Raw genomic sequence first — 26577 nt, forward strand, 5'->3', positions numbered from 1 at the left:
AAGGATTGTTTGGGGGGATGTAATGTATCGTTCGTTGCCATGGGATTCCTCATCGAAAGCAGCTTTACATCTGCAGAGCTCGACTGATCACCGTCAATGCCAGCCGAGCCACGCTCTCATAAATTATGCAAGGTTGATGGTCTGCAGATGGATAAGATGAGAAGGCATCCATCCAGCGTGGACCGGACCAAACCTCCTCTCGGCAACCGTCCGATGATAAGGATGATGCCGCATAGCCATGCTCCGGTGATTGAGTACAACTAGAGAGCTCTCGATCTAAAGCTTGCGTTGTTAAACACACTGGATACACTCGAGTATTCTCTTCATTACACGCTCATGCAAATTGCTGAATTGCACCCTGGGAATGATGCGGGTTAGCTCTGTCATTGGAAGAGAATGTTTTTCCTTCCTCTCCTCCCCTCTCCCTTCACGTTCACTGTCCTAGCTCGCCAGAGGCAATCGTGTGCATTAGTGAGTAATTTGGAGTGGCCATTTTGGCTCGTTCATCGGCGTTTTGCGATGCATGATCGTACATTCGCTTGATCGCCTACATCCTCCTAACTCAAGCAGGTAGGGCAATCAACGCTTTTGTGGAGCACATAGTGAGCGTACTCCTACAACGCACGCACGGATACTTGCTGCGGGATGTCATCGGGTCAAGCAGAATCTGTGTTTACATTTAGCGAAGGAAGCGTGGCCCTACACTCATTTCCTGAGAGATGTTATGGATCCATCGACGAGTGCCTGGTGATGCCGCCGCAAGAAAGAGCAGAGCATCTTGGAATCTAACATTGCATGAATTTTTGACAACTGAGGAGATTAATTCTATTTCTATTAAAACCTGCTACCTGGCTCATGGCATGCATTTATGTATTTGGAGCAGGCCGCGGGTGACATATACACTGCTCTTAAGCCTCCATTTTCATTTACTTGAGCTGTTATGCGTTGTGACCTGCATGTTTATATCCACCATCCATGAAGAGAGATATCTTTTCAAGCAGTAGCTAGCGGCCGACACATCTCACCCATCACATCCTAGATGTAAATATCAACATTGATAGGAAGAATGCTGATATTGGGGTCATTGTATTCTCTTCGAGGTCATCATCATCATCATTGTCATTGTCTGTCATTGCTCAGTGATTGGGAAGACATCGCGGCCGTGCCTGCCAAACTGTCTGAATCCAATTGATTGAGGCTCGTCTAGCTCCTACCTCTCAGCTGATTGATTGGCAGTTGATCAATTCCCCGGGAACACTGGCTAGGGTCCAGCCCACTCAAGCCAACCAACGCTAATTTCATTCCACGCTATTTTTGATATACCTGCTACTCTAATATCTACCTCAGCTCATCAGTTGTACAGTGGGATGCTTGAAGGAGAGTATAGCTCTGCTGTGATCGCTCTTGGAAAGATGTGGATCACATCTGAGTGAGGTCTTTTTGAATGGTTTACCTTGCTTATATTATTTGTAAGAATTGCTTCGAGTGGTGACATATATAAACGCATACATTATAATTTGTTGAGTTTTCAAATGGATTGGTCGTTGACTCTTCAGTAAGGCAGAATATCTAAATCATTCAGGTAATCCACAGCTACTCTATGTGCTATGGTAACGTGCACTTTGCAAGACTTGAAGTGGATTTATAGATTGTGTGTACTGAAATTGAGCTTATAGGATAAAGCGTTTAAATCTCTATCCTTTTAATTTCAGAGTATTATGAATTAAATCCAAGGACATAGCGCTTCGTTGGATTGGATTTCATTTCATAATCTGAATATCAATATATTTTTGAGTGGAATTCTGCAACAGTGACAGTGACATCCACAAGTAAACAAGCCGGATCATAGCTATGATTGGAATCATTGTTCAATAGTATAATTTAACAGAAAAATATAAACATATCGTCATACTGGTCAGGGAGAATTACATGTAAATGCATGTTTGATGCCGAAACGGGATAGGAAATACCAATGTTGGAGATGTGCATCACTGATGTGGAACTTTGATTAGTGGGATACACTCATCACTTGTTGAGACAAAAGATTTCTGTGTTGATTGAGCTAATAATCTCCAGTTTCCTGTCTAGTCTCGCTATGTTCCATGGTGAAAGTGAACTTCATGTCATGTGATCATGCATGTATCGTTCATTAATCTCCTGGATTTAGACATGTCTTCACTTGATCTGCTGGGCTAGGATAGCTAGAGAAACAGGCTGTACGTGCATGTGCCCTTTCATATAATGCAAACATACATGGTTGCAGTCTTACAATAAAATTGAATAATCTTGGATCACATGCACTCTCTAAGTGTGTTGTCAAATGCCAATGTAATACAAGTTCAATTTAGTTGGCAGAGAGATACAGTATTGCTAATGTTTTGGCTGATCCAAAGATTGAAATTCCAAATTTGTCATAAAAAGGATATTAAGAGCATCGGGTGAAGGTTAGGCCACTATCAAAGCAGCTGAAGCATTGCTTTGATATCCGTCTGCTCTAGTGCTGCTCCATGGCAAGTAAGGATAAGACAACAACAGCTCTAAATAATTCATGACCTAGCTGCATCATATGACATCCTGAGTACACATTATCACACTTGGGTCTTGAGAAAGCCCTGGCTATTATCGATGGAATCGCACTGTGCTAATGGGACGACTTATGTGTGCTGCATGGAAAACAATCACTCCATAACTCATCATGTAATTGCACCAAGCCGGCTTTATAACAGCGTTAGCGTGCCCGCTGCTGACTGAAATTCACTTTCATTGGGGCTGACTAATAACATCTCAGGGGAGATAGAGGAATAAAAAAAAAGAGTCCGGTCTCTAGCTGTATGCTGCTGTGAACTTGCATGTACATGGTGAAATAGGTAGGAAGTGTTGTATTACTATTACGGTAGGTAGTACAGAGATTGCCTGACTGACTGAGATCAACAGTGGTCACTTCTATCCGCCAGATTCGAGGTTGGATGCTATTCACCTCTTTATATACTGAGCAGTTTTGTTTTTAGCAGTACAATATGTGACTAATCATATATTCTGGAAATACAGGGAATTTCACTCTTGGATGCTTGCTGAGCTTCATCGATATTATTTCAGTATATTCCTATCCTATAGTCTGCTACTGCACAAATCACGGCATGGCAACTGTCATAGAGTGCTAACGAGTCACTTCCAACTCTAAATTGGCAACGTAGCATCGGCAACGTAGCACTCGCAGCGGCTAGAGTTCAAGCGGATCTAGGAGTCGATCAGGCCATGTTCTAAAATTGTATGTACAGCGTTGATTTGGTCACGAAGAACACAACTTGTTCCAAGAAGGGAGTTCTTGTGCTGCTGTTTTAAAGTCAGAAGAATATTTGGAAAGTTGTGTTTGACACGGATATCATGTCGTGGATTAAGTTATGGATCTATGACACATTTCTTTAACTACTGCCATTGGAATTAAGTGTAGTGTGTCTCAGATAGGACGGGAGTCGACGCAGTACAGCATTGAGTCATCGTGTACAAACACTTTTGGCTATATTTGCCTTTAGATATGAGTACATTGTTGCAGTTGACATATTTTGTATGAATTTCCAATATTCGAAATAGCAGACAGCAAACTAGAAGAGGGAGAGCTCAAGAGAAGAAAGAGAGTGAGTACTAGCTCCTTAATGATTCTGTTTGATGATACGTGTCGGTCGGCACGGCATTGTCAAGATGTAAGCGGACAAGAAGTCATGATCGATCAAGCAAACATACCCCCATCCATCGCCTCCACCTCGCCCCGATCCCTGCCTCAACTCTCAAGCTCTTTATTCGACGACGACGCTATTCCGCGCCTTGATGGGTCTTTAAAGGAAGAGGAGAACGACGAGAAAGAAGAAGAAGAATCCGTGCTTCTGAGTGACTTCCATGATGTTCTCTTGGAGCTGGCTGCGTCCCCTGATGATATGGCTTGCTTCACCATCACGTCTGCAGTCGGTGGTGCCCACCTGCCAACAGCGTTCAGTCTTGAAGAACTTTCGCCGGAGGAATGCAGAGATTTATCCGCTGTTTGCTTTCCAGTCAACGGAAGGTTTGTTCACTCTACATTTTTAATTTTTCTTAAGAGAAGTGCATGAAAAGGTAGATATGCTTTATCTGCGAATCGTGTTTAAACTCTAATCAGCATTTAGAATTGTATTTGTAGAAAATTAGGCCTGCTCAAGAGACAAATTTTATGTTCGAACCATGATGCTGCAAACATTTGATGCATTACTACGTGTATAAATGTTTGAAATATGAAATGCAACTGTGCAATGTGTCCCATGCTACATATATGCGTTATACATTTAGTTCATCCCCAAATGAAAATTCTTTTAAAGATAACTACCAATAGTCAGTGTGTTTTTTTCCTCTTCCTTTTTGGATGTTCAATAACTGGATGTAAGATATCATATTAGCAGATACAATGTACAGATTCAACAAATAATGCAGTGAGGCTGGTAGGTGATCGTCGTGACTTTTGAACTGATTTATTCCGTCGTGAAAAATAACCGACATATTATTTTCATAGTCACATCCGGAGGGTTGCACCAATCTTGAAGATTGTTTACAGCTACTTGGCTTTAATTAAACACATGACCTTTGTAGGGCTGTGACATATATTGGTCTGCATGAGCAAGAGAAAATGAAAATTGGTCAGATCAGATGCAATGCAAAGTGTGAAAAATATCACGTAGATGAATCTGCTTGGTCTAATGGCCCATTTACACATCCCCAAACACCATTTTGAAAAATCATTGATTTTTGGACTGCCATTAAAACTACTGGAAAACCCATTTAAAAAGTTTGGCGTTTGCTCATTCTGATTTTCTGGTGAGTATACTGCTCATGCACGACTTTCCGCTACTCTGCGTGCAATCGCGCAGAGAAGCAAGGAGAGTCACTTGACCAAAAAACAGAATCTTACAAAAGTTTTGAGAGTAGGCATACACTGCAAAAATCTGTTAACTTTTGGCAGGCATATAACAAAACAAAACAATATCAATCGCAACTATGTGCATAAGAGATAGGAGACTGCAAACTTGCGATTGATTGGAGGACTTACGATTGATTTGGATCAATCGCAACTCTTTGTAAGACGGGGCCCAGGGGTACGTGGATTTGTCTATTTCAGTTTTTTATCATATTTGCCGGTTCCGACAAAAATGCAGGTTATGTCTGCGTCGTATTGTGCAAAACCTTCTTTCAGAATACATGTATATTAGATGCTAATCTGCGAAACACATGACTCCTATAACCAAGCATTTAAGCTTCAAAATTGTGCTTGCTTTCAATTTTTCCCTTCATACATAATAATTCTTAAGTAAGGCATTCAGCTCGTAAAACTGTAAATGCTAGCTGTCAAATTCACCTTCACAGTACACCTGTCCATGTATGTCTTGGATTTCCTGTTGGACCTGAATGAACTTGTGATGTTATTTCATGATCTCATCTGCACTTCCTACTGGAACATGCAATATACATGTACATGCAGGACTGGGATATCCTTTGTGCATGTTATTCATTAGTTCATTTTCCCCCTTATCTGCACACCATTGAATTTGTTAATAGTTCATAATGTACCTGATAGTGGTGTAAAGTGTATGGGTCTTGTCATTGTCATTGGGGAGAGTCCCTATAGGTGAACAAACAATGCGAAAGGGAAGCAGAGAGGAGCAGGGGCAGGGAGGGGGCAGTCCCCCAGAGGAGATGGGACGCTACAATTTAAAAGTAATTAAAAGCGTCTTCTCTCTCCACCTCTCTCTCTCTCTCTCTCTCTCTCTCTCTCTTTTGTCATTCAAAATTGAGAGGCTTATACCCCTTCTCCCCTTCTTATTAGCACCAATCTTGCATTAATTTTATTTCGTAAAATAGAATTTCTTTTGGCCATAATCGTTTGGCCCTTGTTTTTTTTATTGGGGGGGGGGGGGGTAGCTTTTTACTATTATGTTATTTTTCATGCATTTAGTGAACCTTAGAAAATATCTTTGACTACTCTTAAACTCTCAAACAAGTTATGCATCATGGTTATCCATCATGAGAAGAAACTTCACGTACCCCCAAAATTTCTTCAGCATGACCATGATGTATCATTCTCCATTTCAGCAATTTCTATTTTAGTCCCCAGGAATGCCAATCAGAAAATAGGATGATAAAGTGTAGCTGTTCTGCTTTGCAACTCGTATTAGTGATCATGATAAATCAAACTAGATAATGTATCTTTTAGGGATTAGGGTTAAGGATATTTTACATTTGACTTCCGATCGTGTTACTTGTATGATGATGATACGTGCCTCAAGAGAGATGATCATGAAATCTAAAAGTAAGCAGAAGAAAGTCTAATTTTGCTCTAGTTTTTAATGATGACATGTGTCAGTTGGTAGGAGAGATAATGTTTTTGCCTTGAAGGCATTTGCCCATTTAGAGAGAGAGCAGGAAAGAGGCCAAACAAATACATGAAGAGTTGCTTTTAATGAATGTAAGATTAGACAAATAAATTTAGAGGGAGTGACTGAGAAAGAGAGTCAACAAAGGGAAAGACAAAAGGGAGTGGTGGAGGAAAGATAGAAAGAGACAGAGAGGCAGTTAGAAAGAAAGGCAGAAAGAGAGAGAGACAGGGAGAGAGAGAGGGGGAGAGAAAGATGTAGAGATGGAGTGATAGAAAGAGATATAAAGATAGAGATAGACAGACATAGGGAGATAGGGGGTCAAAAGAAGATGGAGGAAGAGATAAAATATAGAATGAAAGAAAGAGAGAAAAGAGGTGAAGGGAAAAGATAAACCATAAATGGTACAACAGCATGATAAGGACAGACCCCATAGACTTTTGATTAATGAAAGGTTAATTTAATGAGAAATATATACATTGTATCAGTTGCTATATATTAAACATTTCATCAAGAACAGTACAATCATGGCAGTGTGATTCAGCCTATTGTAAATTTATCTGAAAGAATCAAAACATAGAAGCTAGAATAGTGTGATACGTGATCTCCTGCAGGTCAGAAACTGTATCGAATCACTGAATCATAATCAGAGGATGGTAATTAATCTCTTCCATTATGTTCTTTAGGAATACGTGTACTTTTTGTGGCTTTTGTAGTCAATGACAACATGAGGTCATCATGATCCTTTAAATAAATGTTCCACATTTAGCTGCAACAGCAATGTATACATGTAGGCTGTATTAGTGCTGATGAGATAGTGTTTTGGTTTGAATTTTGCAGTTTAAAATTCTCTCATTTCTCACATTGACACAAATGTCCCATGAAGTGAAATCTCCTAGAATCATTGCCATCATGTTGTGGGCAAGTCCACCTTTGATGGAAATATCATTGTCAGAAATGAGTCATCACTGAGATTATAGTCCCATTGTTCCTTTCATTGTTTTATAACTGATACAGTTGACTCTTATTAAAAATAGGTGCCATGTTTTTTTGTTTTTTTGTTTGTTGTTGTTGTTGTTTTTTTTTTGGTTTTTTTTTGGGGGGGGGTGGTGGTCTTCAGTCAAACACGTAAAAGTTATATAACGAGAGACTAATTCATTTTTGTCTGCATGGGTCTTTGCATGAACTCTACATTAACATTTGGTCAAATGAATTTATTAGAGAACACATTTTAAGAGACCTAGCTGTATAGCCAAGATATGAAATAGAAAACAGAATATAGGATTTCCCAGCCAAATTCGCGAGTTTGTCATTCAAATTAATTTGTCTTGCGTTCAAATTCGACGGTTTTAGTGCAGTCAAGTATATCTCAGGTTTATATTCCCTTTTCTAGTTTTCAAATCTATGGAATTTTTGTTAGAATATACGTATGTTTCATTCAAATTAATGAACAATTTGCTTCTTTCGCTATTTGGTCATTCGATTTGGCGCAACGCGATTTTCTGACAACACGACGGTGTACTTCTAGCATTCTAATTCATTTGTAGCATTCAAATTAGCACTTTGTGCACTTAAATTGATGGTGGTCAATATACATTTCTCGTTTATTACACACTTTTTAAAGCTCATTCTTTTTCTTTCAAGATTGTTTTTTCATGTGTATTTCATCATATTTCATTTTTTTTGCATTTATTCATACTTATTAGATTTATCTGATATTCATCAGCATTTAAGTTTGATTGTTAAGAAGAAAAAAACGACTTGCATCTACGGACCTGATGGTCTCAGTATATTTGTAAATGTTCATGTAAGGAAGTTGCTTGTCTTAAGTTTCATCATAAATATATCATCATAATTTCATCATAATTTCATTATGGAAGAAGGGTACAATATTGTGACTGGGGTAGGGACTAGAGTCAACAATTTGAACATGTCTTTAGCCATCGATCTGCTGGCGGGCAAGTAAACTATGAAACTCTTTAAGAAAAACAGAGGGGTGTGCTGGGTATAAGAGACGATGTGAATTACTTTTGTAAAATTCCGAGTCTGTAGTAAATAGGGGCGTTTGAGGGTACCCCCACCTTTCCCGGGTATATGAACATGTCCGTGCAGAAATGCCATATGCCTTGATTTCGCCCCTTCTTTACTTTATGTTTGACTACACCCATTTGCATTGTCCTGAAAATAATAAATGGAATAACAGCTTAGACCCCAATGGCAAATCATGCATTTTAACTGCATTACTTAAAAACTATAAAAGTTTGATGCAATTCTTCCCCCTAACATTCCTAACTTGAATAAAAATATTACGAATACGAATGACAGGTGTTAATTTGAAAGATAAAAATTATGCTTCGACAAGTGAATATTAATTTGAATGCTAGTTGAGCAGTTTCTAAATTGAATGACAGATCTATGAAACCCTTCGACCAAAATCCTAAATTAAATACAAAAACTGGAAAAGTGAATGATAATTGGCATGGCAAAGCCGATCTGCGCTAACTTAAATGCAAAGTAAATGAATTTGAATAACAAACACGCGATTTTGGCCGGGAAATCCTATACTAAAATATTTGTATCTATTAGAGGTCAAGTTTTACGAGACCTGTCTGAATGCAAGATAGGAAAATGAAAATGAAAACCAAACTGTTCCTTTGTTTCATGCCCTCCTAAATGAAGTTAGATTGATTTATTCAGCTTCCGTTTAAAAGATGTATCGCTTAAAACTAAATAAACATGGTTCCAATGCTGTACAGTTTACACAGTTTGAAATATTTTGCAGATAGATAACAAAAGACAATACATATTGACAAAATTATGACTATATACTGTTAGTATAGACTCTAAAATTATGGCAAGTTAAATATTTTATTGCCTGTTTAACAAAAGATACAGAGGATCATAAAGATTAAACAGAAGCTTATCAAAAACCTGGTATGCTGACATTTTTCGTTGAGTCCTAACCGAATTATGGAATTGTGGTGATTGAGGGATTCATTTTCTCACCGCCCCGGCCTTATTATGCAGTTCACACCTATATGTAGGTCACAAAATATTGCACAGATGCATCTAAATCAGTGTTTAATACACAGAAGTATGACAAGTACTGGGCGGCAATGCTTAGTTGTGTGTCATATGCCTGGGAACTGATTTCAATCATTGTTCCATTATTTTGTAATTTCATGGGTGGCGTGATGAGGGCTGGGTCGTGCATCCTGCGTCGTTTATTGGTCCATCTTCACCGGGCCTGAATTCGACCATGTTTTAATGAGTTGTCAAAGGCAGGTGGTAATTCTCATAGTTTGATTGTCCTTGTGGCCAGGCGAGGGCGGTGTAGCCTGCGACATTCGATGCCAGGGAAGGCAAGCAGGTGGCACGGTGTGCCCATCGTCAACAGGGAGCTAGCAGGGAGTACCACCGCATCAGCCGTATCTTCAGGCACCGACTCCTATTGTTTCACCGTAATCTAAACTTGCTGCGATAATACTGTTTTATATAGACAAAGGACTACCGGTAAGGCATGACGGTGCATGTGGACTGACTTTTGCAGATTAGAAGTGTTAAGAATACTAAAGAAGCAAGCACCATATGAAATAGTGGACAGGTACTTAACTGTGGATGGACGATCGTACGCGCCGCAGTCATGGTGACCCACATTTATGTCGACATACCCCGGGGACACCTCCTCCCATCTCATCAGATCAAAAGTGGAGGTGTTCAGGCATGCAAACTGGTTGCAAAGAGGTTTGTCACCCTTTCATTTTTATTTCCTACACTTGATGCCCTCATGTGACTGCTCAGAATCATTTGAAATAGAACTTAAAGCTATATTTTATTTAAGAAAAAAACATCCTGTTTAATAACATAACTGGAGATCTAGTGTGGAAGAGGCAAAGTCTACATTATTTCTATACTTGGTTGGTCTATTGGTGTTAACAAACAACCTTCATGCTAGGCAAAGCATGCCTGATTGTTTTCATTTCCAATCAATTTTAAAAATATTTTGTAACCATTTAGATAAAAGGATTACCGCTAAGGAAAGTGGAAGGGGTTGTTAATTGGTTTATCACTTTATGGATACTTTAGCAATAAAGGAACAGAGGCATTATGACAAATGCATATGAAGAAAAGGAGAACATACTAAGAAAAGCCCAGGACTTGACCTGATTAATGGTCCATGCAGGACAGGTAACATAAAAAGATATACCAGTAATTATAAATAGCTTTTAGAAATCAACATGGTGGTTATACAGATTAGGTAGCCACATAATGTCATAAATGTTACATAAACTATAGAAAAATAGTAAGTATGTTGGTAAATTTGCTGTGTAGGTGTTGAAAGCCTTTATGATTAGGCAGAGTGTACCTGAACTCATCATTTTACCAATTAATTTATGCTTTTATAAACATTTGAATAACAGGATTGAAGAGAGTGAAAGTGGAAAGGGGCAACACAATTGTATTTCACACTATTTCCTTACTTGATTGGTCAAACGGTTTTATTTGACCATATAAACATTTCTGTACGATGAGGCAGAACATCATAGAATTCCTCCATTTTCTATTTACTTTCTGATTTAAAACCATTAAATAACAGGATAGAAAAGAGTAGAAAGGAAAAAATTGTTTTCCACACTACTTTCTATACTTGCTCACTTGGTGTTATTTAGCTGATTAAAATTACCTCCATGGCCAGGCAGAGCCTAATTACCTCTGCTGTTGTTTGTCACGCATTGCATTCAGCGTTAAAAAGAGAGGTGGATGTGTATTGTAATTGCAATTTTGTTGAAGCCATTTTCTATCATGGATGGGTCTCTATGAGGCTGTTCACACCCCAATGAGATAGCGCGGTCTATCGTAGCACCCCCTTTTTTCTAGCGCGCGCTAGACTGCGCTATTACTGCGGTGTGAATCCGGCGAATGCCAATGGGCGGATCGTGGGTCGTGCTACGATAGCGCGATCCACGGCCCGCCCACGGTCCCCCCTTGCGGTGTGAACAGCCTCTATGTCGACCTTAGTGGTCTCTTATCTGTGAGAATATCACTAATTACTTAGTGAAGAAAAGAGTGTAGCTGTATTCATAATTAGCTTTTTTCACACATTTAAAAAGAGAGGTGGATGTATATTGTATATGCAATTTTGCTGAAGCCATTTTCTATCATGGATGGGTCTCTATGTCGACCTTAGTGGTCTCCTTATTTGTGAGAATATCACTAATTACTTAGTGAAGAAAAGATTGTAGCTGAATTCATAATTAGTTTTTACAAGCTTGTGTGTTTTTATACCCCATCACTTTGGAAATTGCTTTGGACATTGTCATTCAGAGCACGTTCCAAATTATTCATGATCATTCTTTGAGGTTACCCATTTCCAGTGCTTCTCTAACTAGACAAAGCCGAAACTTTATTAAACTACAGCTATGCATGAGTTTCAAATTGGCAAATTTAAAATGGATGTATGCAATTGGGATAGCTGTTGTTTGTTTGCTCTGAAGAATCATCTTGTTAATCCCCAAGTTTGAGAGCATTTGTTATCACATATGATTTCTTAGATGTTTGAGACAGAAAAGGGATATTATGAAAATTGTTGTGTTTGTACACTTTAAATCGGTCTTTGTTCAGAGGATTGGCATGAACATTATGCCAAATAAAAGATGTTTATTGGTGATTTCATTGAATATTTAGAGTAAAATTATGTCAATGTGTGTTATGCAACAGAGTGCAAACACAAATTTTGGTCAAAAACTTTACTTGTGTAGTGTTTAAAAAGAAAGGGAAATAAAAGTTGAGAAGTTATACCTTGTCTTCTTTAACTATTTATATTATATGGACCAACATTTGTTTGTAGATGTACCTCCCTAGTGACAGTAAGGGTTAGTATGGGGAGAACTCTTTATACAGAGGCGTCAAAACTCTGAAATGTCTACCGGTAGGTCTATTTCTAAAAAAATGTACATCCATTGGCTCATATCTCTGCTCGAGCGGTACTCTATGAATTATTTATGTCATTGATTCGGATATGTGTCCGTCAGTCACTGGTCATTAAAATAGCAAGGAACTTGAACCAGCCCCAGCCCCTTGATGATGTCAATACCCAGGGTTAGGATAAACAATCCTTGGGCAATACGTCTTTGACCCAAATATATCAGGATAGGAGAGGACAAACTTTGTTCCTTAATCTTATCTGGATGCAATGTGACTGTTATGACAAACTATGTGCCTGAACTGCAAGATGATAACAACATGACCTTTGGGTGTTGGAAGAACGAGACAGGATTCCCTCAAGTGCACCTCAGTCTCAGAGTTTCTATAATTAGAGGGAATTATGACTGGAGTTGCATGGATAGGGTTTGTACTTATCATCTTGTTTGCAACTCATTTGTGTATATTATAGCGCAGCTGAATATATTTTGTATAAAAGCTGTGCTATATAAATTTATTATTATTATTATTATTATTATTATTATTATTGAGAGATTAAAGATAAACTTGAGTAGTGGTTTTAAAAAAATGAATTCTCACATAATCAAACAAAATTTACACTGAATGTTCAAGATTACAAATAAATGTCATTTGCCAAACAATTTTGGTAGAAAATGTATACTGGCTGAGTAATGAGCATAGAAATATAAGGAAATCAAGGTAAGTAGGCCAGACACCATTTGTGTAGTCCCATATACATCTTTCTGTGTACAGTGCTTGTTACTTTACTAAGACTGGGCCAAATTTATTATGATTTTGATGACTCCAGAACCTTGCAGTACACACCAATACTTACATGCTACATGGTCAACTTTTTCTGATCCATTCCACACCTTTTCTTTCACAATGCAATCGTATGACCAGAACTCAACTTTATCTTTAAAGCTACTTAAGCCTATGGGGCACATTAGAATGCAGTAGTCAATGGGCTAAATAGAGACAGCACATTTCACTTGTGAGAACAAGATGGGATTATAGCCATCTGTTTGGTTTTTCTGGTCGTCCTTCACAAGTGAACAATATTTGTTTTTGCTATTTTTTCTATATTTTTTATGTTTATGGTATTTATTATATGTTTCCTAAAAACTAGACTATTTTTCTTCTATTTTCTTCTGGAAAAAATGGAAATATACAAACAACATATTTTAGGCTAAAGATTTGGAACCAAAGATAGATTAATTTATATATTCATAATTGAAAATATTAAGAAAACATTTTTCTGTTTGTTTTTTTTAACTATTTTTTTCGACTAGTTTCCGACTATTTTATTTTGACTAGGGGTTTTCTATATTGCTAGCTCTCTTGTCATGTGAATAGAGTCTGTACATGTAGATATTTCTATTCTCAAGTACTTCGATGTCTTTCTGTGTTTGTATAATGACTAGAGGTTGTTTGATCTCCGTAGACCAAGCAGGGGAGATGCTTGACTTTGACATGCAATTTGTTAATACCTCCACTTATTTGATGTCATGCTTTGACAACTTTGTAATGACTTTGACCCCATTCACACTTTACTTGCATGCACAATTTAGCATACCTCCAAACTGCGCTATTACTACTATGTTCACACAGTAGGCCTATGATTTTTAGGGTACGTTTATGCTCACCTTTTTCTGGCCAGAATGAGGCATTTGTTCCGCGTTAAGTTCAAAACACGGTTGCGTCCTTTCTCACTTTTGTAGAATCACAGAAAAACGGCGATCGTAAACTCATCAAAAGGTGCGTTTTGGATCAGCGATTCTGGGGAAGCATAAACGCACAATCATTTGTAAACGCGTTTAAATGGGGTCAACGTAGCATGCGCAGTGCAGGTTTGCTAATCCAGCTGCAGAGCCAGAATCATGCCTGAAGGAGCCAGAGAAGTGAGCATAAACAGTACACCGTGGAACTGCGATTACGATGAGCGTTTACGATGAGCGTTTCAAATCGCTCATTCTGCCTTCAAAATTGAGCATGAATGTACCCTAAGTTTGCGAAACCTCGAAACTGTAACTACGAGGGTTCAAGTGGGACAGAAACAATAATAATAATAGTTAACTAACTACAAGCTGGGGAAAGAGCATTAATTTTTACTTCACTCTGGTGTAATTAACTCAAAGTTTATTGCATCCTCATGGCACAGAGCATTTAGAGGAAAGACTCCTTTAATTCCTAGAATATACATTTAAGATTGTTCAAGTCTTTGATACTGTATCTTGTCTTGTTAATTCGAGGCAATAGAAATGTGAAATACGTATTTATAAACAGGGGGGGGGGGGGGTTGTGTTTTGAAAATTCTGTAATGATGATATTATTCTCCCCCAAAAACAATAACAAATGAATAATTTGGTTATTTCAAAATGAGCATTATTCAACAAAAATGTACCAATATCATCACTGTCCTACCAAAGCAAAAATGCAATTAATTCAGTTATCTATCACTTTGTGGTTTGGGTTGAATACCATTGCTTTAGTTTCTTTCCTGATCCTTGCCAAATTTTGCTTCCCATTTGATTTGTTGAGGTTGGATAGATTCACTTTGATAATAACAACCATTCACAAAAATCAAATATAGTTCAGCTGCAATTAGTGAATTGATATTAAAGTAAATTGATATTGAGACTTGTTTTTTTTTGTGCTGCTTGACTGCGTGTGCTTGTCATTCAGGTTTTTATTGATGACCGGTATGCTAAACCTGATTATCAACTCCTAATTATTTGTGTCATTTCAGCCATAATTGCCAAGTTTTGGCACCTTCTATGATATACAAGCTGATAAATTGGCCTTACACAAGACTTCCTTCAATATTAACAAAAAATAAGATAAATGTCATCATGGATTAAAATACATTTCCCCCGGAAATAGAAATCCACTGTGCTTGACTTTTTTTTATAACAAGATAGCGATAGGCCATATACTCCTAGGTGTTCATGTATTTTACTGGCATATACCTTTGTCAGTTGGGTTGTGTCAACGAGTGTCTGAACTCTCAGACTATGAATACTGCGTGGTCTACTGCACTCCATAGGCCCTGCACTATAGCTACTTGACACAGTCAGAGACTGACAAAGTTAGGCTAGGCTCAAGGCTTTATGGAATTGTGTTAAATGTCAAACTAGTGTCTGTGCCTGCAGACAAAGACAGTGTTGATATTTATAATGTTTCCTGTTCTGCTTCCATGACGAGTCGTTTGCTAGAAACTATTAGCGACCGTAGCTCTAATTAGAGCATGGTATGGTAATGAGCTCACACTATCTTAGGATGATGTCAGAGGCTGGGGTATATATACATCATTAGTCAGCCCAGCAGTTGTGTTGTCCGTCTGTCTGTCTGTCTGGCCGGCCGTCCCTCCAGCTTTTAATCACCGCAATGACTTGAGAACCATAACAGATTTCTGACTAAATGGAGTATGTAGATGTATAACATGCAAGGATGAACTGATTAGATTTTGGTTGAAAGAGTTCAAAGGTCAAATGTTAAAGGATCATAAAAGTGTTTTGAAATAACAGAAAATACCTTATTACTGTGATAACTTGAAAAGCATTGAAGCAATGAGTATAGGCAGAGGTATATTAGAGATAAAATCATCTTCATCTTGTGATGGTGATGGTATAAGATGACAAAGCCTTCCAATGTATATATGGAACATCCATCCAATAACCAATAAACGCAAAATCCAGATTAACTTTTTTAATAATAATAATAACAATCCGGTTTTTTATATAGCTCAAAAACCAAAAACAAAATCTGTGGGTAATTTAGTTATTTCTATTTGTGTTAGTGATGCACATGCACTCAGAAACAAAGCAAACTATTGATGTAAATTTCTCTTAATTCTTTAAATGAATTTTGTTTTGCTTGGAACATTCAAAGATTGCTATATCAAGAAGTCTAAGATTGATTAATGCACATTGCAGTTATTTCCATTTTTATTAAAGGATTAAAGAAGAAAAAACCCATATTGTATAGTTTTGTTCATGCAGAAGGAAATGTACAGTAATGATTATCATATGTTACTTTTATTTGTTCTTCCCTGATATCAACCAAATGGGAAATGAAAATACATTACTTGCCTAACATGTAAAATGCCCCATGCGAAGGCCACATGTAAAAACAAATGGTGTAAGCTGTTCTGCCTGGTTTTTTACGAACCTCTGAGAGCTAGAGGTTACTTTGCATATCACTTCCAGGGAGACAGCTGATATGACTCCATGCATGGCAGCCTCAATTTGAACTTCCTTGAAGGTATTTTACATTGAATCAAGGACAGAACTCAAATAGTGGCACCTGTGTTTTTGATACGCACGGACCAATATGAGAACATAATTAACAATTAAGTTTCATTCCAGTCTATTATTTTCTACCAAAATCAGAGATTTTCTGTGAGCACCTTTTAAAATTGACGGACAAATTTGGCTGTATTCTATGTCTCATAGAATGGCCTATGTGCTTGATTCACAAATTTGATTTAATACCAAGTGCTGAATTCCCAAACTGCCAAATTTTGCAGAGTATATATATCTGCCGTTAATGTAAGAGCCACATACTAAAACACAGAACTAATGTCCTTGTGTCTCCAAACAGAAGATATGTTCGTCTCTTATTTTCGTATTATTCAACGAGAAAGAAAAACTTGACATTAGCCAACTGAAGAGGGCGGATGCATGTTCCTAAAGTTGATGAAGCGGGAAAAGAGTTGTTAATGTGACCGAGCACATGATGTAGACGTCATTCTCTGATGGATAAATATATGACCAATGGAGTGATATTGTATTTAACCACATGTATGCATAGCTCAATAAAGCTTTTATATACCGTCAGGTTTAAAAATAGACCAGAAGTGATGCTGTAACCGGAAGCGTAATATGATACAATTATGCTCTTGAAGTCATTATGCTCGATCTCTTTTGAAGCCTGTAAATGCATTCAACCATTACTGAAATGGACAAAACCCACGTGGAATACATCATATCATATATATGACCCATTCTCATGGTTAATATCTGATAGCAGTATGTGAAACTCCACCTAATGGCTGTTTCAGAGTTCATCATTCCAGTTGTTAGTTTAATTAATTATTCCTCATCTCATCTAATAGTGACCTTTGGCCAGCTGGGAGGTGCAATGCTCCTTTGAATAGGAGTGCTTATCTGGTATCAAACCTTTATCAGTTTTTACTTCTCTGTCCCCAATAAGTCATCCATTAAGTAATTCTTGCGTGGCTTTCCTGACATTATCCTCGACAGTTGTCACGAAGATATCACTGTGAGGAACGGCTCTAAGATTGCCCGGTCCGGTCAAGTTTAGGAGAACTACAGGACACACCAGGAGGAATCGGCACAGCTAGGCGCTCCTGAAGCTGAAACTCACTCAACCAGAGAGTTTGGGAATATTTATCTGTAGCTTCATGACTTCATCTCTGTCTACTACAATGTCTTCTGCAATCCTTTGTTTTAAAGATTGGTGCTGACGAGTCTGCCGATTCTTATTCAAAGTAACTTAAAATACCTTTCTTGCCTGAAGGAAAAAAATTTGAAGCAGCACGAGTCGATTGTGTTTGAGGATATTATGCAACATCTCGGATGTGGAATATAGTTCTGATAGTTTCTTCTGACAGTCATTACTTGCCTGGGGGTGAGCTGTGTTTAATACTAACATTACCCACAAATTTATGCTAGACTATATTTTGTGTCCAGTAGAATAAAATCTTTCCTTCATGCAGAGTCTTGAACCAAACCAGGTAGTAGGGACATAGGCACAAGGTGGTAAAGGAGACAATTGTGTCAGCTTTCAGGTGTGGACGAAATGAACTTACATGAACTTGGACAGACAAGATCATATCATTTTTCAATTATTTTGATGAAATGAAATGTTAATCGGTCTCTATGGTTTCATGTCACTAGTAGCTGAAGTTGTGGAGATGGAATATCTTGTATTCTGGATGAATAAACTCACTCAAACATTAGACAGTTTCTGTACTTGCTAATGGGCATTGTGTTGTACTGCTGACCTAAAGAAGTTGCAAGACTCTATGAAATAAAATGGAAGAGGGAGATGAAGAGAGACCTTTGATGTCTGGAATGGAGGATGAAATAGAAACGTCTTACGAAGGAACAAATTCAGATGAGCCGAGAAGGAGACGCTCCTCAGGCAATAACAACAAGATTAGAAGAATGTAAGTAATCAGAATTGATGACAGGTCAATACTGGTATGAAACCTGCGACAAAAACACTTTACCATACACCTAAAGATGAACTCACTACACCAGATTTTTTTGTTTCCCTTTAACGGTTCTTCTCAATAGCTTCATTTATGCTGCAAGCAAAAATTATGGATTATTCTCACATTTTGGTGTTTCGTCTGTAGTTGCATAGCAACATAACATACTGGCAAACATAACAAAAAAACAAACTCCAGAAATCCACCTTTGGAGTATTTTTGTTTAAAAAGCCTGCAGAAATGTCACCAATTTTTGTAACGTAATATAAATAAAAACTTTGATATGATTTTAGTTTTCCCCTTCCATGTGACTCTCCTTACTTCTGTGCAACTTTTTCTTTCCAGCAGTACAAAAAAAATAAAAAATCTTCAAAATCGTGTTTTGGATGTATAAATGGGGCTATGAGGTTTCATACCTGTGTGGATTAAACAATTGATAGGAGATGGGTATGAGCACTGCCTTGCATCGTGAAACTCAATCAGGGTAAACTCAAGGGAAAATTATATTTATCATTATTAAATGCTAGAAAACCCTGTCCAGAAGATGCTCACATTTCTCTTTTAGGTTTTTTTTGTTTGTTGCCAGTTTACACTTGCTTTCTCAAAAACACAAGTAACTGTTTTTCTAATCTTGAATTTTGATAATAGTAGTTTCTATGCAGACCAATTTGTTTTGTAAGATGTATATAGAGAATCAGCCAATATCAGCCCTTTGGGGGGAGTTTCACAAAGATCCTAGGTTGAACTTATTTCTAAGGTGGACTTAAAACTTATGGGAAGCCGTTAACATCTTTGAAAATATTTTGTAAACGTTATTTCAAAAGGCATAGAATGTTAATTTGAATCATTCATATTTTCTTTTATCAAGGAAATTTCATGTTCTTGATGTGGAATTTATGAAAAGTCTAAAATACTTGAATTTTTGCCGTTGAATATATTTTATTTGAATGCTATAAATGGCTCTCCATAATAGTCTAACTTAGAGTTAAGTTCATTCATTTATTCATTCATTTTATTTCCAATTCTCATAAAAATGACATTCAGCAATGAGAAAATATACAGTATAAACAATACAAAGTTCGACTTAGGATCAAAATGCCCATGGAGAAATTATCTCCAGAGAATGTGTTGTACAAACAGTAAAAATACACATGGGAAATGTAGGGTGATAATTGAAAATAGAATGAAATAAAAAGTAGCTCCTTTCAAGCATGAAGTAGTTCTCACCCAAAAAATTTCATTGAAAATTCTAAACCCAACTCTTTACAAAGAAATCAGAAAAATGTTTACATGTGGCATTCGTGAAGATGTTATTGTTGTTATTATTTGTTTTGCTTTTTAGCAGTTTTTCTGCACTATTTAGAGCAGCATCTTACAAAATCCAACCATTATTCCATTGAAAATACAATTTTTTGGAATAGCATATACATGACTTAATTAAATCAGAATCCAATTACTGGTATAAACACAGGTAAAAAGAAGATCGAGACTGGATTTAAAAAGTAATCTCTCCGAGTATTCCATTAGGGGGGCAATGGCTTGGCAATGTTGTCATATTGCATAATATCTTCACTGTAGTATCATGTTCAAACATGTTCGAGGTACAACACTTCTATTGAAAAAAAAAGGATTATAATAATAGATATAAGGTAAAAAGTAGACAAAATATGTGATAAAATGCATGAGCTATACAAAGAAAAAAAATTCATACAAATATTTGTAGTAAAAAGTGTACCTTTTTTAAAAACCACAAACATGTTCATGATAACGGTACTATAATGTTTGTTTTGGGAAGCAAAAACATGATAATAAGCAAATATTAATCGACTACGAGGGTAATGGTTCAAACTATCATTACCGAGGTGATCTCGGGGCTACTATCATCCGCGAACCTATGATGGTAGCCCCGAGATCAACGAGGCGATGATAGTTTTTATCCATTGCCCGAGTAAAGGAGGTTAATATTTGTTTTATATCCCACATCGGCAATAAGGTCTATTTAAAGTGAATTTTACATAATTAAAAGAACTGATTCTGCAGACAGTTTAGCTTCAGCTAGATTTTACAAAGCACAACATGCATACATGTAATAAAGTCGATGCGCGCTCATTTGACATTGACATTAGCATTGACATTTCATTTATTCTACTTTGTTATGCTTATTCAATGGGCAAGTGGGGCAGCAGCAACAAATTACTGTACAAAAGTCCTATCGCAGGGGGATAGTACTTATCTATCATTGATCATGTGACCTCGTTTAGACCAATCAGATTGCAAGATTCTTAGTATGCGGGATATAATATCTAATATAACACTCGTCCTTCACAATAAAATGAAATATTGATGAGGTTGTTGACCATTTGCAAAGTGCAGTTGAGTATATTCACCTAATGCCTCTCCACTAGTTACTTATCAACTTATTTGGACTTTACAATCTTGAGCAAACATAGCAAGTAGTAGTGTTTGTGACATCTCTATCTGACAGACTTTGCCTCGTGTGTTAAAGGGTAGTGTATCCCTTTTGTAGCCATCATTCAACCAATCCAATCAGCCAACTTTGCATGAATTTAGAATGTGTCGACGTCATGTATGTTCTATCTGTGAAATTTAAAAGTTAGTAGTGTCCTAGTATTCAAATTATGCAAGTAAACCTGTTTACTTTCTAGACTTCACTATTAAAGTTCACTGTCAGACACTATTGAGTAACCAACTTTCTTTTGTTTTCTTTGGTAATAACATACATAAAATGAGCTGTAAATTAAGGGTACATGAGCATTTGTCTACATCAATAACCCACTTCTTGTAAATGCCAAAATGAAACTGATTGGATCTTTGCGCTGCACAAATGTACAACCATTTGGTACAAGGGTTTGAAAATCAGACTATGTTCTAGGGATAATTTAAGGAGCCCGCTCGCTGAATTTGATTCGACAACTAACGGCCATTATTTTCCCACAAAAAGACATTTTCAAGCCCTTCTATTTTGAGAGAAATTCTAAAGTAGTGTTATCTTTCAACTGCCATTGGAATTTAACCTTTTCATTTCTTTGGCCTACAAAATAATGGGACATACTTCCTTTAAAGATCCATGTTCTAATGTCATTCAAGGTTATGATTACATTGCAAACAAAATAGTGTGATTCAAACTTCATGTATAACTATTGTTTGTAAAAAGATAAAACCAAGTATTATCATTTATGAAGTTAGATATTGTATTTGGATAGGTATTTAAATTGCTTCCATTGAAGTGATTTATCAAATTGGTAACAAACATGGTTGTTTGATTTTGAAGTATTACTGCTATTTATAGATGAAAAAACATATTGCCTTGTAATCATTTGTTTGATTTATAAATTGTGCAAAAAGGTTTATGCAGTTTGTGATAAAGTTTAGCTCTTGGTTGCATGGTGTTCTGATTTGATTTGGGTATTTCAGAAGTGATAATTGCTACTATGAAAATCAAACTTCAATGGTTCATTTTAGCCCATTTCGATTTCTATGAATTCCATATGCTTTTTTTTTATCCAATGAACCAACTTTTTGGCCATTAAAAAATATGAAAATATACTGAGGGGATTGAAACATGTTTTTGTATTCTTTACTAAATTATCCTTTTTGTTCCAAATGTGAAACTATTAATACTTTCTTATGCTGGTAATTTGTATTAAATTGCAAGATTTATATTATTCTTAATTTTTTTTAAAAAATCACTGGAACTCCTGTAGGCCTTTTGAAAGGAAACCCCACTTATATCAAGTTATTTTGAAAGAAAGATAGAAATAAGATAAAAGGGAAAATAATAACAACAACAGCAGTGAAAAGTGAGGAAATTCAATGAAGAATTAATAGTGGTTACTAACCATTATTTCATTTTTTGATTGATTCTTTTTTAAAATTTTCAATTAACTTTCTCTATTTGGGGATGAGTTGACATTGCTGTATACTAGAGGAGAATTGCGTCATCTACCTTTATAGCTATAGTATAAATAACCATTTTCTCTGTTATGCTGAGAGCTGAGTTATTGATTAGGCTCCCAGTGACATAGATCTACCTGGGTAACTGTATTTACTGGTAGTCTTGTTTTACAGACACACTTTATTTGTTTGACAAGATCATTATGTAACTTAAGAAAGGTTTGTAGTCTGAGACTCTGAGAAGTATCCCTTGACTTCTGCTAGACATGTGTTTCATCTAGTTTAAAGCAAGTTTTGTATGAGTTGAAGGAGATAATCTTTCTGGATTTGACATTTAATACAAGAGTCTGGAATCCATAGACTAGCTCTCCCAGGGTGTAAAGAGTTACAGAGTTATGCAACAATGAAAGTGAATGAAAGTTTTGACTGGGTACCGGTCTGTGCCTAGCTTGTTATTATGTGTACGTACATGTAGCAGTAAACTATGTGTTTTAATAGTATTGTAATTTGTAGACCTCTGGTAATACTTTGTACAGCCAGGAACAATTGAATACCTTTCAATAGCAAATTTATTACTTTTGACGGAAAAAGGGAGACTTTAGCGGTAGAATTATGACCCGATCAGCTAATTGTTGGAAATTCTGCACTGTCATCGAATCATGACTGGAATCGGTTTCTATGCTTGTGCATTGAGCTTAGCTGAATACACTCTTGACTTTAAGCAAACAATGCTAACCTAATAAAGCGGCTTCATCCCTGCCTGCTGGCTTCAGGCTGGTATCCTATAGCACAGAGTTTCTGTTTGATAGTAGAGTAAAATAGTATTATAAAGCCAGTCGCTTCATGCAAGAAGTCCGGTATGTGTTGACGTTAATGGAATGTATAGGCTTATATGATAGCTTGTATTGGACTGTTTGCACAATGGGGAAAGAAGTGATCAAGTTGTGAAATCATGAAGCATATGCTCGACCCTATGTTCGTTGATCCTGTGATTATTGCGGAAGACTCCAGCGGCAGACAGAATATCAGGTTAGTTTAAAGGGAAAATTAAATCCAACTGGATAGCAAACTTTACTCTAGAAGAACGCAGTAAAAATCAGAGAAGCAGACTGGTAAATGCAGATTTTACAAAAAATAGAAAGCGATATGAATTTAAAAAAATTGTAATCATAAAAAGGGTGAGCTCTTCAACTTGGCTAAATCGATAACGTCTCTGTGATGTAGTGACAGACATTTTTCACATTTGTTCCTCCACACAAAAAGACTAAAATTAAAAAAAAAAAAAAAAAAATGTATAACACAGGTGTGTCTTTTTTTGTTAGAGGACTTTTGATAATATGCTTTCCATAATGTATTTTTAGTAGTGCCCAGAGGGAGAAGGCAATTAGGAGAAAAATAGCAATTAATGATATTTGTGTAACGGCCGGCAAACGTGAGAGTTATCCGTCACTATGTCACAACCCACTTAACCAAACTGCTAATTTGAGATTTTTATAGACAATAGGGATTCAAACATCCCTGATTTTTGTTACTATTCGTTCCATTTATTTCAATTTTTTCACCATTCTGTTTATCATAAATTCTTAATTTAACCAAATAAATAAAATAAAATTACTGACAATTTCTAAATTGCTTTCTATTGGTGATATATTGTTTACTTGACCATTTACCTTTTACCTGATGGCAAAGTAAATAGTTACATTCAGTTTTTTAAGGGTGATAAGTAGGACTCCTTTTCCTTTTGGGGGAAGGGGGGGGGGGTCCCTAAGGAAAGGAATGAATTTCATATACGTGTTGTAACATATGGACATGAGTTTGACAGGCAAAGATGTATAAGGAAAGATTTTCTTTAACAGAAAAGATGATATGTCAGGATATTACAATACAAATATAGAATAATCTAACATTGACTATATTTTGGTGACCATATTTACATTGACAATAAGCAATGATCCGATTAAACAGATACCTGATCATGGTGGGGGTGGTGGTGGTTATTATTTTATCTGAATGCTAAGAAAGCATAAATGCTTGTTAGTAAGCAACCAGAGGACCTCTCCAAGAGTACCTGGCTATCTCATGTTGACCATAGTGACATCCATTGGTCAAACACCCCCCCCCCCCCCCCGAGCAAACTAACATACATGTACACTGACCCAACAATCAGTATAGTAATGGTTTCCATAATAGAAACCACTGTTGTACGATTGTGTTTGCCATACTCATCCCAGTGTAAATGAATCCTATTTGCTTTGACTGCACACCACCCTAATCACTCTACACAGTGACAACGCTGCCATGCAAGCAATCAGTGACATGCACTTTCCACCCATTTACACCTGGCATGCAAAATTTTACCATTGGAAAGAGAGAAATATGTTTATTCACATCATTGCTATTTATAGCTACCGCTATTCAAGGAGTGTTGAAATGCAGAGCCAGAGAGGTTTTCATTGTCAGTGTTATTCATTAAACATGATCCCAAGGCAGTAGCCAATGCTTAATTGTATTTGTGCGCTAGCTCATATAGAGAACAGATTCATAAGAGGGATCGATAGGAGGATGTTCGGAGGTATGTACTATCTACTCTGTGACTGGTAGTAACACAATAGGCCATTTTTGTATAGTAAGCGCATTTGATTCACATGGAAGTGCCTCGATACAAATTATTTCGTTCATCTGTTACAAATAATTGTATTTCAATAGTCAGAATGTGAATGACATACATTGCTTTTTGCTAGTAAGGACAAACATCACGTAAATACCCTACCTTAAAACATGTAATGTATGCAATTTGTACTCTTACTATTGAAATACAGTTATCTGTAACAGATGAACGATATAATTTGAAACAAAGAGTGTCACTCAAATTTGATTACATTACGAAAATTGTCTATTTTTCATCGGTATCAGATTTGTGATAACTTGAATTATAAAGGAAGCCCTGCTATACTAACCCAGACTCGATCTGGCCCACTCACTGATTTCATACAAGATGACACTTTGTATGACATATGACTGAGGATTCTTACCTGTGTTTGATTTATAGGTGTATTTGAGTTTTTAATTGGAGTAGTTCATGATGATGTTGTAAGACTGAACACTCTTAATGATCTGCCCACTACAAACCTGATATACCATTGAGAATATTGCTTTTTTACTTCTTTGAACTGCAAGACGGAGGATCCACTATCTCTTGGATGAGTTTTGTGCTTCTTGTTCAGCTGTTATTTTAGTGTTCCTAAAGAGTGGTTGGCATTGTAAGACAGACACTTTGATAATCGGCCGCAAACCTCCTGCAACCATACGCCTTATACCAGTGAGGATCAAACTTCAAAACTGGACAACTATCTCTATGCATGAGCTAGGACTCAGTATCTCTTGAATTCGCTACTGCTTCATTTTTTAGCTGTGATTTTGGTTTCTATCTAAAGATGATGTTGTATAGTATGAGAGATATCTTTGAATGATCTGCCTAAAATCACCTGCTACGACAGTCCTTATATACCACTGAGGATCTAACTTTCATACATTATATCTATGTGCATCACTGGAAATTAACTATCTGTTGCATCGGCCGACTTTGCTACTTCATTTGATGCTGTTAAAGAGGCATAAGATGGACGCTGGGAATGATCAGTTCCTAAATTTGCATCTCTGCCTGAATGATGAGAAAATTGAGATGTATCTCCCGTCGTCGGCGTAGAGACCTAAAACAGTTTTCAGCCTTAGTCTGTGCATGGAGGTGAAGTATATTATTGTCTGAATGATAAATGTTCCCCAGGCTTTACCCTTTCTCCTGTTAAATGCATTTATGCAGACAATCTCCCCACTATTTGCTCCTGATGGTCGTTAGATAAACGAGCTCATTACTGCTAGAAGATTCCATCTATTCAGTACAAAGATGTGCAGTTCATCAACTTGTTTTCGTTGCTTCAGGAATTAAACTGACACATCACTATTTTCACCCTGAAGGAGAATAATGTAATATCACAAATTATAAAGATGAGCTAGCTTTGGACAGATTATGAAATATAATTGCAAAAGAGTAGTCTCAGATCCAATCCCCAGAGTGTACAATATAGGTTT

At 36.8% G+C, this 26577-nt stretch overlaps 1 protein-coding gene across 5 annotated transcripts in view; it reads left to right on the plus strand.

The window, feature by feature from the left end:
• The first annotated feature begins 1723 nt into the window (after positions 1 to 1723).
• The window catches only part of LOC100891509 (GRAM domain-containing protein 2B), a 57093-nt gene continuing 32239 nt past the window's right edge, over positions 1724 to 26577 (plus strand). Inside the window, exon 1 of one of the 5 annotated variants that reach the window (XM_030977341.1) lies at positions 1724 to 4057. In XM_030977341.1, the coding sequence (XP_030833201.1) occupies positions 3654 to 4057 (404 nt within the window). In that variant the 5' untranslated portion in view covers positions 1724 to 3653. Of the gene's footprint in view, positions 4058 to 17584; positions 18529 to 22971; positions 23518 to 25209; positions 26234 to 26577 lie in introns of those variants that run through there. The other 4 variants (XM_030977340.1, XM_030977342.1, XM_030977344.1 and 1 more) reach the window with 4 other exon arrangements.

Source organism: Strongylocentrotus purpuratus, unplaced genomic scaffold, assembly GCF_000002235.5.
Source record: "Strongylocentrotus purpuratus isolate Spur 01 unplaced genomic scaffold, Spur_5.0 spur5_scaffold_9, whole genome shotgun sequence".
Lineage (NCBI taxonomy): Eukaryota > Metazoa > Echinodermata > Echinoidea > Camarodonta > Strongylocentrotidae > Strongylocentrotus > Strongylocentrotus purpuratus.